The sequence below is a fragment of the Bicyclus anynana genome, chromosome 9 (genome assembly GCF_947172395.1).
Source record: "Bicyclus anynana chromosome 9, ilBicAnyn1.1, whole genome shotgun sequence".
NCBI lineage: Eukaryota > Metazoa > Arthropoda > Insecta > Lepidoptera > Nymphalidae > Bicyclus > Bicyclus anynana.
The window spans coordinates 8,965,634-8,986,921 of NC_069091.1; the positions used below are offsets into that span (position 1 = coordinate 8,965,634).

The window sequence follows — 21,288 nt, forward strand, 5'->3', positions numbered from 1 at the left end:
AATCACCAGCACTACTATCTAAGAATTAGTTTAATAATCTATGATCTAGGACTGGATTCCAAGTGTGACTGAGTTATAAAAAAAAATATGTCAAAAGTTGTCACTGTCAATGTCAGTAGTTGTGTGTCAACCGTGTCAACTGTCAGCTGTTATTGTATAAACATACTACATTTATTTATTTTATCTTTAAATCAATACAAATTACAATACACTGTACACATATTATACAAACGAGGCGGAGCGATCTGAGATCAGCCCGAGCCTAGTAAGTTGTGAGAGCTCCATTGTCGTTATCGACGTATCAGCATTTCGACGTCGAGTTCCAAGTACCTAGGGTATACGTATTCACTATTCAAAGTCATGACTATTGGGTGAATGCTGCAATTATTATTTACGATGTAATTTTATTGTACGAATAACTTACGACAAATTCTATCTAAACTACAATATTACGAATACGAGCTGAAATTCAAAATGAGCGATGAAAAGCGGCCGCTACTCATATGTCCGAATACTCCTCTTGATAATTCAGATGTTCAAACTGTAGAGTTGGTGACTAGTCCTGATTTATCACTCAAAGATGAAAAGCCAAAGAAATGTGGATATAACCCGGCATCTGAACGGTATTTGGAGCACCCTACGTCTAATTTGGATACCTTAATCCACCTGTTGAAAGGCAATATTGGCACAGGAATTTTAGCCATGCCTGATGCATTCAAAAATGCTGGACTTTTACTGGGTGCGTATTTTTATCTTTATTTTTTTTATGACAATGCAAATTAAGATAATAGGGCATTAAACTTTAAAGGTGTATACTTTATTCAAGGCCATACCCTTGACTAGCATGTGTACATCATCATATGATAACTTATATTTGCACTTGGTGCAAATGTTACTTACATTCTTAGTACACTAGACTACAATTTATATAAACTGAACCCAAGAAGTTTATCGCTTGGGTAATTAGAATGAATAATGGTTTTGTCTTAAAAATCAGTTTTGACACTAATGTTAATAATCAATAATCATTTTTTTCAGTTCCTTTATGATGAAAAATAATTTTATTTTCAGGTGTGATTGGAACATTGTTTATGGGGGCAATATGCACGCATTGTATGCATATACTAGTGTCGTGTTCCCATGAGCTGTGCGTCAGGAATCAGAGACCTGCAATGAGCTTTGCTGATGTAGTGGAGGATGCTTTTGCTATGGGACCCATTCCGCTTAGACCATTTGCAAAAAAAATCAGGTAAACAATATTAATTTAATGAAAATAATGTTTTTAATATAATATGGCAAAAGGATAAAGCTTTAGTATGATAAAAACAGGTGAATGGTTTATTTATATTTATTTAATATATGTATGTGGTTTTTTTACTTTGTTTGTTTACTAAATTTTTTGAATTCCTGTGTGATAAAAGTTCCATCTCCACTCCCAGCCCCAAAATATAAGCTACAGACAAATGCTGGTTTTTTAAAATCTAAATCTATGGTTATTATCATATTCCTAAATAAGACAACATTCCACTCAAAATTATGTATGTCACATTTTAAATAAACACACCACTTTCTAAAAAATAATTCTGATACTTTTACCTAAAAATATTTGAAGTTAAAAATTACAAATAAATAGAACTTTAAGAAAATTTATAAAACTGTCAACCAATGTGATTCCCTGGCATTAATTTTTATTGATGTTAACCTTCCAGCACTTTTTTTGACGAAGTATCGTAAAATAACAATAATAATATAGTAATTAAAGCTTTTTAAAATCTCTTAAGTATGTTTGATTTATTTTTAGTCAGTCAGTGAGAGGTGCATTCCTACTGATGTACCTACAATTTAAATGACACAGTTACATGGTTTTGCCTATAATAAATACCACATATGTCTTTTTTTGTTTCATTTTTTTATGCCAAAAAATATAAACTGTTATCAGTCTATTTTTTATCAGTTTTAAAATGCTAATACTTAATAACTATTATTTTTAAAACTTCTAAACAGATTTTAGTGTTGTTGTCAGAAATAGATAAAACTTGTGTAACATGTAGTTACATATGTTAAGAAAGATTAATAAAAACAAATCCCAACACAACACTGACAATCTGCTAGTATATAAAGTCAGAGTGTAATTAATTATTATTATTATTATTTGGTTAATTTATCCCATTGCTGTATGATCATAACAGAGTTTATGTTTATTATCATACAACAAGTAACTAACTAACACATAATAACATTACATAATTAATTTATATATTGCATGTATTGTTTCAGGAATATTGTCAATGTATTTCTAGTAATAACACAATTAGGATTTTGCTGTGTTTACTTCTTGTTTGTTGCAACTAACCTGCAGGATACAATGCACATTTTCCACATAAACCTTGGTGTACACAGCTACTTAGCATTATTGTTTCCACCAATGTTGGCCCTGGGCATGGTTAAGAACCTAAAGTATTTGACACCAGTTTCCCTGATAGCTGCTATTATGACAGCTTGGGGACTAGTTGTAACATTCTATTATATCTTACAAGATTTACCTCATACTAGCACTGTGAAAGCGTTTGCCGCTTGGCATCAATTGCCATTGTATTTTGGAACAGCTATATATGCTTTTGAAGGCATTGGAATGGTGAGTTGAAAATCATTTCTTTTTCCAATATTATGTGTATATTAGATATATTAAAAGAAGCTTCATTGAATACCTGCATGGTTAAAGTGGTTAAGAAAACATTACACGAAAATTAGCCATTAGTAAAAATATATTTACTGTCTAAGCATATCAGTAAATAATATGTTTAGATTTGAAACCTTTTATTTTATCATATTTATTTCCAACACAGGGTAGGAAAAGTTAAAAGGGTTGCTTTTGTTTTTGTTATTATTTATTTAAATCTTTATTTTCTAAATAAATAAAAGAACATCTACAAATACTAGTCATGTAATAAAAGGTTAATTTTTAACTTTAAGGTCTTTAGTTTTGAACATTTTGTTATGTATATTTATATTTTATATAGTATTTTTCCGGGATGAAAAATGTAGCCTATGTGTTAATCTAGAGTAAAATCTAGTTCAATTTCAGCCAAATCGGTTCAGTAATTGCGGCGTTAAAGAGTAACAAACATCCAACAAACATCCAACAAACATCCAAACAAACATCCAACAAACATCCAAACAAACATCCATAGAAACTTTCGCGTTTATAATATTAGAAGGATTAACATACCTAATTGTTTATTGAATAATTTTATTACTTCTAAAAATTAATTTAATCTGCGTGTTCCGAGTAAGTACATTCGACCTTGGCCTCGCTTCGCCCACACGTTAATCGTTCGCATCCCTCGAACATGAATATTTCATTTCATATTTCACATTATTGAACAGTTGAATAGAATTCTTTGTTTATTATGTTTTCGACTACGACATTTCTGTAAAAATAATTATATTTATAGGTACTTTCTAGTCAATATATGTATACTGAGAGCTTTTGTTTTAGGAAGGGTTTTGACATTGATTTAATAAAGTCTCGCTTAATGGAGATGATGACTAGGTTTGAATCTTATTTGAATATATTATTTTTTATGAAACATTCGTGTAAATAATGGCAATGTTAACTAATTTATACATAAAAGCAAAGATTGTCTGGATATTTGCAAAAAAAAAAGATATTAGTAATTTTTGTTTGAACGCCCATACAAATCTAACGATTATTAATACCTACGACGTCATTAAAATGTTGTATGGGCGTTTTTCAGGGATCCGTGGCAGCGCCGCAAATCTGACCCTTTTAATCCCTGTAGTTTCGAAACTAATGATCGCAGATATCCTGTTACTTTTACAAAACAGCTTTACTATTAGCATACTCCTAATTTATATACACAATTTAAATAACTTTCATCATCCCATAAATAGATGGGGGTTAGGTAATTTAAATAAATCATACACCTGTGTGAGACCTTTTAGTTCAAGTTAATTTTTTTTCGGAAGAGGCGCCAGTTTCACGGCTGCAGGGGAATTAATCTTACTGGCATCGCCATTGATTGTACAATATTTGTACCTATTTATATGTAGATTTGTAGATGCGACCACGGCTCTACCATGACAGTGACATGACCATACTCTACATGGTTTTTGTACCTATGCATTTATCTATTTCGATCTGAAATAATTTCTTGTTTCGTTCTTTTTAAACCCCTTTTTACGCAGTTGAGTTATAGTTTTTAAACTTGTTTTTTTTTTAGATTACCTACTTATATCAGAGAATGAGATCAGAGAGCCGTGATAGCCCAGTGGATATGACCTCTGCCTCCGATTCCGGAGGGTGTGGGTTCGAATCCGGTCCGGGGCATGTACCTCCAACTTTTCAGTTGTGTGCATTTTTTTAAGAAATTAAATATCACGTGTCTCAATCGGTGAAGGAAAACATCGTGAGGAAACCTGCATACCAGAGAATTTTCTTAATTCTCTGCGTGTGTGAAGTCTGCCAATCCGCATTGGGCCAGCGTGGTGGACTATTGGCCTAACCCTTCTCATTCTGAGAGGAGACTCGAGCTCAGCAGTGAGCCGAATATGGGTTGATGACGACTTATATCAGAGGAAAATATCCTATTTCATGTAGGTACCTAAATCTACGTAATATTTTCGTTCGTTATATTTATTGCGAATAAAACTGTGACCTAGAATGTGGACACTGGCGCCAGACGGTCGCTCTAACGTTTTCTCATTTGAAAATTCAATTCTACTAAGTGCCGATTTACGAGTTCCTTCCTTTCGTTCGTTACTGAAACGAAAGTGGATCGGCTTTAAAACTTCTATCACCAATGGAAAGCTACATTACCAGCGATTAACATACAACAACAGGATTTATTTCATCCCTGTATTCCCAAGGGAACGAGAACTACGCGGGTGAATTGGCGGTGGTCATGCTAGGATATACGTAAAATGGATGAGATCATAATCAAACTTTAAATTTGTCGATATTTTTTTTTTAACATTAACTACGCAAAATGCAATCGAAGTCGATATAGTTATTAAAAGTAAACATAGTTATTGTCAACTATAGATATCTTTAACAAGTATTATTGAATTATCGCCGAATGCCAAAACATATGTTCGCTTTTAATATCTATTAGCAGATTTCGATTTGTGAACGATAAATCTACTAGATAAGAATCAGTTATCTGCGAGATTAGGCTTTTATCTGCAATAAAAAGAATAACATCACAATATTATACGTACCTACAAGGTTTGGCTAATGAAAGTAGAGACTGGAATCGACCGGCTTTAAAACAAAATGGAGACCGATCCCAAAACAATAGTGCAAATATTTATAAAAATAACTCCAGTTTTATAATTGCAATTTATTTATTTTTCAATATTTAGTAACTAGCGGACGCCCGCGACTTCGTCCGCGTGGAATTTAGTTTTTCACAAATCCCTCGGAAACCATGAATTTTTCCGGGATAAAAGCCTGTGTTAATCCATGCTATAATATATGTTAATACGAAATTTTAGCTAATTCGGGTCAGTAGCTTTTACTGTATATTAAAAAAATAGGTATTCCGTAAGCTAGTTGTAGTATTTGGGTTAAAAACAGTGATAAACTTTTGACTTGGCTTACTATTTGGGTGTTTATTTTCTTCGTAGGTATGTTGTGTACCGAACAGTCTACATCAACATTTTTATGTTAAAAGATCATTTTGTCAAATAAGTATTTTCAATTTGCCCAATACACTCCCTTTAACGTTTACGGTTAATTGGAGGAACGGGTATATTGATCGCTTAAAAGTCTTTGTTGCTAAATGTTACGAATGACTGAGCAATGTTTGGAGTTTTTCTGCGTGATCTAATCAGAAATGAAGAGATCCGCAGAAGAACCTAAGTCACTGACATAGCTCAGCGAGTCGCGAAGCTGAAGTGGCAATGGGTATGGCAAATACATACTTCGAAGAGCGGACTTTAGAGATGGAGTCCCAAGGTGCTGGAATGGTGACCCTGCACCGGAAAGCGTAGTGTTAGTCGACCCCTAGGTCGATTGGTGAAGGGTGGGTTACAGGGAGCCGCTGGATGTTGGGGGTTCGAGACCTTTATGTTTGGAGCCAAACCTAGAAATACACTTTTAAACTCGTATAGGTATTATGTAGGACTGTAGGTAGGTATATTATAGTATATGTACCTACAGACTACATTACAAGCGACTTTTAAGTCTATGAGCTAAACCGCGGTCAGACGAAATATGACTTTATTAGAATTACAACGCAATGACATTTTTACTTGACCTCTATCATGATCTTTAGCCAAACGGGTTTAACACATGAACTGACAAGGAATTGAATGTATACAAATTAACATAATTTTTGAATCAAAATTGCATAGGTAAGGTACCTACATCTACACAATATTATGAAGAAGAAAGATTTGTTTGTTTGTAGCTGATAGACTCCTGGACCGATTTTATTAATTCTTTAACCAATAGATAGCTACATTATCAGCGAGCAATATAGGCGCTAGTTGTAGCCCCGACACAAAACGACGACTATGTCTGTATGTCAATGACATCGTAGCTCTTAAACGGATGGACGATTTTGATGGGTTTTTTTTTCATTTAAAAAGCTTGTTACCTTTTTCTTACTTTTTTAGGGCAAAGACTTTATAATATAGTTACATAAGTCAATAGCGCGCCAGAAGTGAACAAAAGTGGCTAATTGTCTTAATTTTATTGAGTCGCAAAGTAAACAACGAAAGTTATTTACAAAAATAATACTTACCTAAGTATTCAATGTCGAGTTGTGTGTTCAGGAACTTTAAAAACTGTATGTACATAAATATCTAATGGAAATAAACACAAAATTTTATTGTTTTGTAGGCACGTAACATGTTTATAGTATAAAATATCGCTATTTAAAGGTTTTTCCTATTTTTTGCGTGTTAGGTTTTTACATTTTTTATTTAATTTTATATTATAACTAGCTGACGCCGGGCAGTTTTACCCGCGTGATTCCCGTTCCCGTAGGAAAACGGATAATATACAGCGTATAGCCTTCCTCGATAAATGGGCTATCTAACACTGAAATAATTTTTCAAATCGAACTAGTAGTTCCTGAGATTAGCGTGTTTAATCAAACAAACAAACTTTCAGCTTTATATATTAGTGTAGATATACGATCATTGCTAGCTACGTGGTAGGTAATGTGGGATCTAGGCTACAACGATCAATCGCTAAGTTGACCTCTATCGCCTGTCAATGTCTGGCATGTTGTGAGATAACATTCTGGTGCTTTGTTTTGTTTACATCAACATATCGACGTTTCATTGAAAACTAGGCCAGCTTTGGTTGGGTGGAATTTTTTTGGGAACCGAGTCTTCATACTGTTGATTTTTCTCTGAGAGTTTTTTTTAAATAAATAAGTACTTAGATATATTTGGATAATACACAAATGTCCGTACTAAGATATAATACCCATAAAAACCATACCCCTAGGATATGTATACAAAATCCACCCAGCCATTAGAAAACTGAAAACACCATAATATACCACACATATCTAAATATTTACAATTATGGCAATCGAACCAATTCAAAAACAATCGAATCGTGAATTCAGTATGCAGAATACCACGCAGTCGAATTGAATATTAAACAAAATAAAATGTTTTTATTCATATTCAGTGTTACAAACATATAAGAATTAGGTAGGTACATTAAACAGATACATTACATTACAAAATTCAAAATTTATTTATTTTAATCAGGCTTAGTTGACGTAGCACTTTTGAAACGTCAAGTTGTAATGATTTAATAGTGGTAAGTAAAGTTAATAACGAAAACATAATAACGTTTATTTTACAGAAAAATTACTAAAGACATTTATGTAGACAATTTTAAGATTTTTTAGTAATTGTTATTAATTGTAAATTATAATACTGTATGACTTTTTCAAAAGAGCAACTGTTGAGTTTCTTGCCGGTATCTTCTCAGCAGAACCTGCCTTCCGAACCGGTGTTAGAATCTTTACAAATAGTCAACTGACGTGTCAAAAGTGCTTGTAAACTGAGCCTACTTGAAATAAATGAATTTTGAATTTTGAATTTTGAATTTTTTGAATTTTGAGGAACAATTTTTGTAATGTAATTATATTTTTGTGATATACCTCTATTGACCTCCGAACATATAGGTCGCGAAATATTTGCCAATAACTGATTTGCGTGACATTTTGACCTTTGTAACTTTTTTAACCGGCACGATATCGATGACGATTTTTCACATCTTCATAATAACACCGTAATAAAAGTGTATACAAAAATTCAGTTCAGTAGGTAGGTTTTTCCCCAGATAAAACCTAATATTACTGGACTATTAGCTATGCTAAATGCTACTAGCCTACTACTCATACTGTACACCCGAAAGGAGAAATCAAATTGACTTCCAGGTAGATTAACTATATCGATAATTCGATATTCCTAGGTACATTACTTGATAACTTTTTATTCCAGTAAACCAGGAATATCGTTTGATTATAGGTTTTGCCGTTGGAAAATAACATGAAGACTCCCGAAGATTTTGGAGGTTGGACCGGTGTTCTGAACACTGGGATGGTGATAGTAGCAGCTCTTTACACCGCGATAGGATTTTTCGGATACTTGAGATACGGAGAAAAAGTATACGGCAGTATTACGCTCAATTTACCAAGTGACTTGTAAGATTTAATAATAATTAATGTATTTATTTTTAAGATTTAATAATAAGCAGACCCGTTCAAGACTCGCTTTGACTTATGTGCTTTGACTTTTTCCCTACCCTACCCTAAACCTGACGTTTCAAAACTGTAGACTATCATCGTCTATCATGTAAGCCGATGGACGTCTGCTGCAGGACATAAGCCTTTTGTAGGGACTTCCAAACACCCCGATCCTGAGCCGCTTGCATCTAGCGAATACCTGCGATGCAAACGTTTTCTCTATTTACACACATAAACGCGCCTGCTTCATCATAAAATAGAATGTCGTCCTGCTTCACAAGTGCTTTTAGCCCCCAATCGCACGAGAGCTTATTTAACGGACCCTAAAAAAGGGTTCAAATACAACTAATGCATTCCCAAGTTTAATATATTCACACGACAGCGTTTTTAAAGTTTACTTTTTTTCGAGCAGTGTTGCATTTTCACTTTTGAGCCGCTTGCATCTAGCGAATATCTGCGATGTGACTCGTTTGATGTCGTCAGTCCACCTGGTGGGGGGTTGACCAATTGCGCTTTCTGGCGCGGGGCCGCTATTGCAGTACCAGCAGTCCTGTGTCCTGTGTACACTATTCTTCTTCTTAGAGTGCCTCTCCTCTCAGAGTCTGAAGATAGGCGGTCAGCTTTCTAAACTTTTTCTTTTCCATGACATAGACGGAAAAGTTTACTACTGTCTTTATGCCACTCCGCTTCTTCCGCTGCTTGATGGTTTTAACTGTAGAACTTAACCTGTAGACCAGCGGTTCCCAAAAGGTGTTCCGCGGAACAGAGGTTCCGTGAAAGGCCCTTAGGGGTTCCGCGAATATTGAAGATTTCCATATTGTAAATCGTTTCACTTATGATAATAATTCATACATTTATCAGGACGTGACACGACACGGCATACTAGTAGATATATCTCTAACTTTTTTGTCTGATTAAGTGTTTTTCCGTCTTTAGTTTACTTCTTTCTTAAGTCAATAAAAATCGTGAAACAAAAAGGGTTCCGAAGTCAAAAGAATTCGGGAACCGTTGCTGTAGACTATGTCTACTTGAAATAAATTAATTTTGGCTTTGACTTTAATATATTAAATTGTTGTAGGTTGGCTCAAAGCGTGCGAGCTGTGATGGCGGCGGCGATTTTTCTCTCGTACGGACTTCAATTTTACGTGCCGATGAATATTGTGTGGCCATACATAAAGAGCAAATTGACTTCAGACAAGGCGCTGGCTTACGGCGAGGCGATCACTCGATTCATCCTTATCTCTATTACATGTAAGTCATTTATATAAGCCATATAAGCCTGGATAACCCAGTAGATATAAATGATGCCTTTGATTCGGAGGGTATATTTTCGAAACTGGTTCGAGGAATGAACCAGTTATGTGCATTTTAAGACATTATATATCACATGCCTCAAACGGTTAAGGAAAACATTGTGAGAAAACATGCATGCCTGAGATTTTTTGTTTTTACAAGCACTTTTAAAACGACTATTGATTGTGTACTCTACCACCGGATTAGAAGGCAGATTTTGCTGAGGAGAGTCAGAAAGAACCTCAACTAAGAAGTTTATCACCAACATATACGTAGAATTTTTCTATCTCTAATCCATCACACTAATATTATAAAGGCGAAAGTTTGTGTGTAAGTATGTATGTTTGTTCCTTATCTACTTAAGCGATTTGGCTGAAACTTTAATTAGAAATCGATTTTACTCTGGATTAACACAGACTACTTTTCATCCCGGAAATATCCAAGGCTCCCGCGGGTTTTTGAAAAACTGAATTCCACGCGGACGAAGTCATGGGCGTCCGCTAGTTTTATATAAAAAGAATGCTCTGTGCATTTGTTCTCTAAAGCTTGAACTGACTCCACGTTCTTTCGTTCTCACATTTTTCGTAAAAATGTACTGAAAGTTTTCGCTTCACGATAGATAAGGCCAATATGTCGAAAGCTGATAAAATAACCCTTATCAGAACACCCACGATACCGTTAAGTGGTCACATATTTATAACAGCATAAACCACTTATTGTATTGGTAGATAATAAGAAGTTAAGTTAATGCATTTTACATCAATCATTATAAAGGCGACATTCTATAAAATACGAGTAATTGGACAAAAGCCGTGATAGCCCAGTGCAATATGACCTCTGCCTTCGATTTGGAGGGCGTAGGTTCGAATCCGGTCCGGGGCATGCACCTCCAATTTCAGATAAGTGCATTGTAAGAAATTAAATATCACCTGTCTCAAACAGTGAAGAAAATACAGTAAAGAAACCTGCATACCTGTGAGTTTTCTTAATTCTCTACGTCTGTGAAGTCTGCCTCCTCGTTGAGCCAGCGTGGTTGACTTTTAACCTAACTCCTCTCGTTCTGAGAGGAGATTCTTGCTCAACAAAATAAGTGTGAACTTGTGAAGTACATGGTTTGACTCTTTGTCAATATGCCTACTAATGTAGCATCCCAATAACTTAAAAGTTTTTGATTTGCAAACGTTTTCTCTATTTACACACATAAACGCGCCTGCTTCATCATAAAATAGAATGTCGTCCTGCTTCACAAGTGCTCTTAACCCTCAATCGCACGAGAGCTTATTTAACGGACCCTAAAAAAGGGTTCAAATACAACAAATGCATTCCCAAGTATAATATATTCACACGACAGCGTTTTTAAAGTTTTTTTTTTCGAGCAGTGTTGCATTTTCACTTTTTGGGCGTTGGAAATAGACCTTCATTTAACTTCATACTATATTTGAACGCTTTTTTAACGTCCGTTAAAAAAAAACTCGCGCGAATGAGGGCTTAGTCAATATTTTTAGCAGTCGTTGAATAATATGAACAAGGATCACATAGGTATATTATATATTTAAGAAATATAACTGTTATGACGTCATTACAATTTATTTAATTTAATTGATACCCGATATTAAGCGTTAACCTATATCATGAAAAATAGTTTTATCAACTTAATATTGACGTCGAGCAAATATTTATATCAGTGATAGCTATCGCGTCTACTTTAACAGGAGTGTAATATTTGTTGTGTTCAACAAATAAGTATTGAAAACACAGGTTATCACAAAACAAATTTATTTATTTATTTATTTATTTATTATATATCCTTAGTATGCTTACAGCTAAGCCAAAACGCATACAAAGTACAGACTTACAATATACCAATATAACAGATAAACAAATTACAATACACTATACAATACAAACACATAAATTGCATATTTCTATAAAATTAAAATTAAAATTCACAGCTGTTTACAATATCAATAAATACATGAAGTTTTATATCAAAAATATCTAGATCTTGGCGCTGAGCAATCAACGAATTGAGCATCGACAGTACCCGATTAGTTGGGGCATTTCGAGCATATTGCGTACGGAACGACTTGGTAGCGAAAAAAGGTCGCTTACGACACGACCGAAGCAACTTGCCTGGTTCTCGAACCGACAAGGCACATCGCGACAGTGCGTCCGAGTTATCCACTTTATTGTGTATTAGCAGGAAGTAATGGATGAGAATAGCTCTCTTTCGCCTTAACCCCAGAGTGTCTAGCCCCACCATACCAGACACAAACAAGGAAGGGTACAAATATGGGTAATAACCGTAAATTTTTTTATACAAACCACGCGCGAATTTTTTTTTTTTGAAACAATCACCCTTTGGCACTATTGTATACCTACTTAGTACCTACCTACTCATAATGTTAATTTAATCATAATCATAAAAATAAAAAAAAGCCCTTTATTTCTTGCATAAATTTACAGAGTTTTATAATAACTTAATTATATGTTAAAACGTTAGTAATTCTTTTATTTTACACAAGAACCCCAGAATGGGTGAAGGCCTCCTCCAAAGATGTCCAATTGTCTCTGTCCTGTGCTATTTGGTACCAATATGGGCCAGCTGCTTTTTTAATTTCATCTTCCCACCTCGCCAATGGTCTTCCTCTGCCTCTTTTGCCTTGTGGGCCTCTCCACAAAGTGACTTTATAAGTCCATCTTTGATCCTTCAGTCTAGCCACGTGCCCTGCCCACTTCCATTTTAGTTTTAGTGCATAGCTCAAGGCGTCGGTGGCTTTTGTAATAGACCTTATTTTTGTGTGTCTTATTTTATCCAATCTTAGTACCTACCTACTCATAATGTTAATTTAATCATAATCATAATCATCGTTTATTAGCACAAAACATGTAAAAAAGATGACTAAAGATAGTACAATGTTTTCGCCTTAAAGAGCGTGCATAATTTTACTTAGCTATATTACTGAGAGACTATATCATCATATTACAATAATTAACACATTTAACATTTTTTTTTTATTCTTTACAAGTTAGCCCTTGACTACAATCTCACCTGATGGTAAGTGATGATGCAGTCTAAGATGGAAGCGGGCTAACTTGTTAGGAGGAGGATGAAAATCCACACCCCTTTCGGTTTCTACACGGCATCGTACCGGAACGCTAAATCGCTTGGCGGTACGTCTTTGCCGGTAGGGTGGTAACTAGCCACGGCCGAAGCCTCCCACCAGCCAGACCTGGACAAATTAAGAAAATCTCAATCTGCCCAGCCGGGGATCGAACCCAGGACCTCCGTCTTGTAAATTCACCGCGCATACCACTACGCCACGGAGGCCGTCAAACATGTCTACATTTTGTAGAAGCCTTGTAGTAGGATCAAAATAGTTGTAGTACATCAAGATAACCCATGCAACATACAATATAAGCCATTTTATTTTATCACAGGAAATTCTTTATGCAATGGGCTTCACTTTTACAGCCTAATCTAACTATCTATCTATCTATCTATCTAATGTAGTAAAAACTTTAACAAACAATATTTATTTTAGTAACTCAGGCACAATGTTCATTTAATTAGAAATTAAGATAAAATAAGTTTACGCTAGTTATTCATATTTTCACACATTTTTCTCATTTGTATATGTAAACATTGCTGATAAACTGGGGTTTCATTGATAGAATATCCGGCAACAAAAATGTTACATAATATTTTAGATAGTAACTGGAATTCATATTTTTATTAATAACAGAGTATTTATTAAAATTAAATTGTTTATTAATCATAGAGATTAGAATAGGTAGAAGTCGTTTATTCGGTACGTATTTGATCTTCTGATAGCTGTGAAAGGAGAAATTTCACCTTTATTCAATTTCGATGCGCTAATAGAACAACAATTATATCAATTGTAGGTAACAGACGTTTGTTGACCTCATCAATTAGGAAATTTACACTCCGATAATAATAGTAATTGTTCCATGCGCGGAAAAGACCCAGCGACGCGTGATAACTTATTTTATATCATGTACAAACAGCCCGTGAAAGCCAGATCTACCTAATAGCCCAGGATCCGTAAAGTATTTTTACAATTGATTACTATCAAGTTAATTTTCCTTCAGTAGCTTCGTCTTGATGAGGCGCTCAACTTTTTTATTTAGGAAAATTCGGGCCACAGCAAAGAGTTTATTTACGTTTATAAGAATCTAGTAGAATACTTCCTCAAGCCTCCAGATTAAGACATTAGCGCTGCCTCTGGGAGACTTCTTTCATCAAAAGGACTTTAAGTGCCAATTCTTATAACTCACAACCCAATAAGTTAACATGACATTGGTACATATCGCGACCAACACACGATCAGTCTTATCGGATGTCCTGCCTTGTTAACGCTTTATGCACGCTGACTTATTGGATGGTGAGTGGCTGGCATAATAATTGACTGATTGGAGTACTGATAAACTTTCAACCTTCGTACAGTGAAGTATATCTGGCTATCGCAGTCTGTCGGTCTATCAGTGCATGTTTTATTGAATAATTCGATATTGGATATCTCCTCTCTGGCACAGTTAGAAAAGCTTGGGACAGACAGGTCCTGGGTTCGATAATTCTAGATTTTGTGTTTTTTTTTATTATCTGCAATGCTTTTACGGGACAGTTAATTGACGGTATTGTTCAAAGATTGTTTAGATTACAGAATTTCATATACAATCTAGGTATAGTACAAGATCCGGCATAAGAAATATATACCCTCATCTGTTATTTAATTCGGATAAGAAATAAATGATAGAAAATATTATATTATCTATTTTTAAAATGGAAAAAATTAAAACTTCAGACCTATCTACGAATACTTGTATTTGATTACTCATTCAAAGTAGTTATGTAATCAACTACATAATATTACAGCTCTCTTTTAATCTTATCTTTACTGCTTATTTTTAACAATTTTGTAGGTATGTTTATTTTTTAAACTTTTAAATTAGTTCTACTTATTATTGTTTCACCTTATCAATTTACTAATTTGTAAGAAAGAAAACAACCACTATTTATTTATATACTTGTTTGCCTTAGTAATTCTCAGCTTATGACTAGCTAAAACTCAATTGTAAATCAATATCCAATGATTTCAAAACTGTGTAGTTGTAATCTTTGTCTAATAATAGCTAACGAAATAATGTATATTCTCTATTTTTAACGTGACTAATTATTTCGTACCACATAAACCTACGTAAAAAGATTTATAGGTACATATGAGTAAGTACGAGTACCTACAACTAAGTGCCATGAATGGCAAATTATTATAGGATTTCTCTGCTGATAGATACGAGTAAAAGTTTTAAAGTTTACTTTACATTTAATACTACCCAATCAGTCACACTAGCAGTGCAATATCTACATCGTCAATATAGGGAAGTGTATAATAGTATACACTATAGTATATAGTAGTACAAGTATAGTATAGTAGGCAAATGAAATGACTCAACCGCATGAACTTCTTACCACATTTTAGAGATACATTTTGATCTGAACAATATGATATATATACCTACATATTTGTAATGTACTCGTCGTTATAATTATCTCAGTTGATTTTTTCGAGATTAGAATCTGAGGTTTAAAATCCATCGTATAAAGTTTGATAAAATTTAGCCTATGTAAACCGGAGCATTATTACGCATATTTTTTGATAAAAATTGTATAGCCTATGTAAACTGGGCCATTATTACGCATTTTTTTGTACACACATACATAATACATACATAGACTACCATAATCATTACCATTCTTTTTGGATTCGCCGTAGTCGGATAAAAAATATCCATTCACTTACATCACATAGGTAATATCTCCTCAACCTCTATCTACTTTTTGAGATACATGCCAGTGGCTACATGTGGCATGTTGCACGGGATAATATCTGGATCTACTGAACTAAATTAAACTGATTTTGTTTTATTTTGTTCCAGTTATTGCGGCAGCATTGATACCCAACCTGAGCAGCATCATTTCACTGGTGGGAGCTTTCAGCAGCTCAGCGCTGGCGCTTATATTCCCACCAATCATCGAGATCATTACGTTCTGGCCTGACCGATTCGGGAAGAAGGACTGGATGCTATGGAAGGACATAGTCCTAATCATTTTTGGTATAACTGGTTTCGCTTTTGGTACTTATGCCAGTATTAAAAATATTCTGAATCTCCCATAAACAATTTCTCAATCAAATGTGTTTTACAAAACCAATATAGGTGATGCCTAGATAACGTAAACTGATTGTATAAGGGCTTATAATGTTACTTTACATTTAGTACCTGTATGGTATGGAAAAAGTATCTAGGTATGACGTGAATATAACTGAATATGTATTATGTCGATTTAATTTTGTATTCGCTAAGATTGTGAAGTTATATTCAAGAGTATGAAGTTTATAAATTTCGTATTCATATTCAGTATAAATAAAGTAGAAAAAAACCTTTATATTCAAATAAACCATCAAATAGGGTTTTTGTAGTATTGCAATATTTTAATATATATTTTCAATTTTTTATTATATTATAGTACAAGATCCGGCATATGAAATGTATACCCTCATCTGGTATTTATTTGGGATAATAAATAAATAAATTTTGTATGAAAAATATGTCTGGACCCAATTTAACTATTGCAACCTATTTGCAATGTGTCATTGTGAATAATATCTGTCATTTATTGTTATCATTCATTAAAAAATAGATGAGTGTGTACATTTGTAATCCCTGATCTTAGTCCATTATGTTTTTGTTTTGACCACTTTCAAATGTCAAGCCTCAAGCAGTCATATTGTGATCTGTATTACGTTTATCTAAGTATTGCCTAAACGAACCATGACAATAATATTAAATAGAAATTATGCGAAATATTTACATTTTGTTTAGTCAATAGGTGTAGTTTCAAAGATGAAAGTGATCAAAAATATATTAACTTATTTTAAGAGATCCTAGTATTAATGAATTTTCAAATCGAATATATTTGTGTACGAAGCTAACGGCAGAGAATTTATAACGTAGCGGTGCATACATTATTTATTGTTTTACTATTTAGATTGTATTTGATAACATAAGCTAATAATTTTAATAGAAAATTGATGTATACAATTTTAGCTGAATGTCTATAATAAGGTTTTTCTAACACTAACAGATCATTTTCCATTTCATAAATATATAGAATTTGAGCATTATGTAAACGAGAAAGCAATATATGAATTTTTAAATGAAATAGCAAATTTCCCTCATATATTTCACAAGAAAAAATAGATTTTAATAGATTATAGAATTTGTGATAATGATAATCCAATATCGATTTTAAATACTTATTAATAAATATCACAAGACCGGTATATAATATAGCCTGTGATGCTCACAAATAACGTGGCATTTTATTGGTTAAATTATTGGTTCAGTAGATCTAGAGATTACACCTACAACCTCACAAACTTTACCGCTTTACTATATTACTTTAGAAAAACTAATCACTTCCCAGATTATATTACTTAACTATTAAATGTGTTGGAATTAATTAAAATCCCAGATTTGGTTTTAAATAAATTTAAAATAATAATCATTATGAAAGTGTCTTAATAGGCATAGACTATAGAGCCGATATTGATGCTATAGGTAATATAAAAGTCTAGTTTCTAAATTATTATAGTACATAATTAATTATGGAATATAACAATATTAATTGTACCTATTTTTTGTAAATCGGAAGGATATTTAACTCCTAAATTTTAGTTCAGTGTGTCCTTTTTTTCTTTATTAAAATATGGTTTGTTTATGTCTTAACATAATTAAATGAAAATTATTAATTTATTGAAATCAAAAAATATATTTGTATAGCTGTTTGCCAAAGCAGAGAAGTCGAATGCGCTGCTCTCTATATTAAACTTAATAAACAAATTAGATTTATTATTATTATAGTAGTAATTATATTATTGTTAACACATTTACCCAGATACATAGTACAGTCTTTTTTTTTTAATTACAACACGAGTTTATTTGCATAGAATGTATATTACGAGTAAAATTATATCCAGATGAATATGCTAATATTCAACAAAATACATATTGCAATTCACATAATTTCACATAATGAATATGCTTAATATCTAAAGAAAAGAATGAATGCAAAAGAGGCACAATTATCCGCCCACTTTAATATACTCGCGTCATATTAAAGAGGGCGGATAATTGTGCCACTGAGTATATGTTTGTTATGTTACGTTTAAAGTTGGTAGGTAACCTTTTAATTTCTACTAAGGTTCTTGAACTTTACAGAAAACCATCGATGCGTTTTACATTCGTAGCATTTTTTTTGGCATTGTTTATTTCTGAATAACACACAATGTGTAAAGCGGAATGACATGAATAATTTATAACAATTTTATTTTTTTTCTAATTTTTTTGTACCTGCTTTATGCTTTTATTATAATCTTTTACTCTACAATTCTATATTTACGTATAGGTATACCTATAATTTTGTTTTATATTTTTATTAAATACCTAGTTATTGACATGTGATATGAAAACGTTCAAACATGGTAGCTGTTTAATCAAAGTACAATAATGTATTGTTTTTATTTTCAAAGGGTTTTTATATAATTTATTGTTAGTTTATATTTAGTTTTTCTGATTTAAGCTTACTAAATCGAAGTAATTAATTTAACAGTTAATAGAAAATAAGACTACTGGGTACGTATTTTTATATTACAAATACATTAAATAAAGATGTATAGAAATATACATAATCAAACATATAAAATGTTGGCATTTAACCAATGGTTTAGATTATAAACAGGCTTTTAAATTAAAAAATATTTATAAGTTCTCTAGATTCAAGATTTTAATTGTCATATATAAAACTCATTAAAATCGTTCAAGCCATTTTCGTAGAGTGTCATGAACACAAACACTGGGTCATGAGATTTTTAACCGACTTCAAAAAAGGTTTCTCAATTCAACCGTATATATATATATTTTATATTATGTATTGAAGGTACTTATGCTGTAGTGTGTGTAGGTAGATTATGTTGTTAAAACAATTATATTTTTTACAGTTACGCCATTCCGTTATACCAGTAAATTAGGCTAATTTCTCGCTACTACTTTTAAGTTCGTCAAAAACCAAAAACATATGTACCTGAGTAAACCACTCAAAGCTTAAGCCTGGTCTTTGTACTAATAGAAATAAAATATTAAACTATTCAAATATCGTCTACAATGTCGAGTTGTGTTTTCAGGAAATGTATAAACTATATATACAAACATATATAATGGAATTAAAAACAAAATTGTGCATGTGTGCGCTCAGTATTGTAGCCTATTATTCGGATCACTTTTTGCGGTGATTTGTATACAATTATCATTGAAAGAGTAATGTATGAATGGCGGAATATCCTTTTGACGTTAGCTGTCAATGGTTAAAAGGGCGCCATCTTGTTATTTTTCTCAAAAATTTGGGACAAGTTATTTATTTCGGCAAATGCTCTTTTTTTGCCCTTTTTATAAAAAAAATACCGTATTTTTAACACACTAGCTTATAGCTCCATCGATGTAATATTTCCTCTTTGGTTAGCTCAGCTGAAACGCGTTGCAACATAATTTTGAGTGATATATTGGGAGGCGTGTAGCATGAAAAATCTTTTAAAAACGAACAATTAAGTTAACAAGCTCTCACCGAGATAATAATTAACAAAAATGTTTCTGCTTAGCAACTATGTCATTAGTCTATAGCAAATGCTCCTTCATTGTCACACACCAATTTGCCTGTCTGTACTTTCACCTTGCGTAACCACCTTTCAAAAGTGGAATATTGTCACAAAAACGTAGTCTGAAATAGACCATCTCCTTTATCTATGACGGCCTCGGTGGTGTAGTGGTATTCGTGGTGGATTTACAAGATGGAGGTCCTGGGTTCGATCCCCGCGTGAGCCGATTGAGGTTTTCTTAATTGGTCCAGGTCTGGCTGGTGGGAGACTTCACCTACCGGCAAAGACGTACCGCCAAGCGATTTAGCGTTTCGGTACGATGCCGTGTAGAAACCGAAATGGGTGTGGATTTTCACCCTACCCCTAACAAGTTAACCCGCTTCCATCTTAGCATTGCATCATCACTTACCATCAAGTGAGATTGCAGTCAAGGGATAACTTGTAAAGAATAAAAAAAATCAGATTATGAATTACATGAATTGATAAAAATTATCAATTCATGTAATTGATAATTTTTATTGACATTACAATTTCAGAGTTGGCAATATTGACATAAACTTGGATTCAAAAATATTTTAATGCAAGAAAATAGTTTGTGGTTCTAAACTTAATTCAGTTTGTGTAGAAAGTTCAACAATGGATTAAATGTTTTTGTTTTTCTCATATCTTGTTAAATTAAGTTGTAATAATGTTTCATTGTTTAAAATATTATAAACAATAAAATGAAACAAACTGCACAACATTAACTACCGTTACTTATTATAATTTTTGACAAACCATTGTACCTTTAAAACATTTTAATTGTGAAGCTTTTAACAAATAAAGTGATATATTTAATTCAAATATATGTTTTGTTTAAGTCACATAAGTCGACCCAAACTCAAACCCAGGACCTCGTGATACGAAGCCACAGCTAGCTAGAACAACAAAGCAGTTTAAGATGTACCTGTTCTAGTTTCAATTTTCACTGCACATTATTACTACGAGTATAATACTAATGACCTATTTTGTGAATCTTGAATAAACTTTTTTTTATTATTTATTTTTTAAAAAGTATATTTGCCATATTTTTTCTAATATGACTAATATTCCCATTCCCCTCCAAGTAGTCTCGAAAGACCTCCTCAGTGATGACTGATGAGTTCAACCGAACCGCTCTTACCATTGAGCTATAATTGAGGCTTTGAATATATACCTACCTTTATTTCTCAGCATAACTCAGCTGCTGTGAGTATGAGCTGTATTTTGAATCTAACAGCCAAAATACAATAGATGGCGCATGAGTGTTATGTGGTGGTCTTTTATCTATGATATCGATGCGGGTGGTGAAGTGGTGAAAGATAAAAAATAAGTGTGCCAGGTTAAAAAATGGTAAAAAAAATAACTAATATTTGATATATGTGCCTATGTGGAGCATAACCATGGAGGGAAAATATTTTCTATGTCATAGAAATAGTATCTTAGCATCGCATATTAAAAAACCTCCAAACTCTATTCACGTAGTAAAATACAAAATAGATTAT

The 21,288-nt window shown here is 33.1% G+C and overlaps 1 protein-coding gene across 1 annotated transcript; it reads left to right on the forward strand.

Moving 5' to 3' along the window:
* The first annotated feature begins 109 nt into the window (after window positions 1-109).
* Window positions 110-19,370, forward strand: LOC112046308 (proton-coupled amino acid transporter-like protein pathetic). The gene is made up of 6 exons (XM_024082915.2): window positions 110-739; window positions 1,072-1,249; window positions 2,278-2,635; window positions 8,524-8,699; window positions 9,820-9,992; window positions 15,993-19,370. The coding sequence occupies exons 1-6, from the start codon at window positions 475-477 to the stop codon at window positions 16,229-16,231; spliced, it is 1,389 nt and encodes a 462-aa protein (XP_023938683.1). The 5' UTR covers window positions 110-474; the 3' UTR covers window positions 16,232-19,370.
* The last annotated feature ends 1,918 nt before the right edge of the window (window positions 19,371-21,288 follow it).

Bases quoted from the DNA above. Each gene is read 5' to 3' on its own strand.
- LOC112046308 (XM_024082915.2), top strand. From the start codon at position 475: ATGAGCGATGAAAAGCGGCCGCTACTCATATGTCCGAATACTCCTCTT. The intron at 2,636-8,523 runs GTGAGTTGAAAA...GTTTGATTATAG, and splicing joins CTTTTGAAGGCATTGGAATG to GTTTTGCCGTTGGAAAATAA. The intron at 9,993-15,992 runs GTAAGTCATTTA...ATTTTGTTCCAG, and splicing joins CATCCTTATCTCTATTACAT to TTATTGCGGCAGCATTGATA.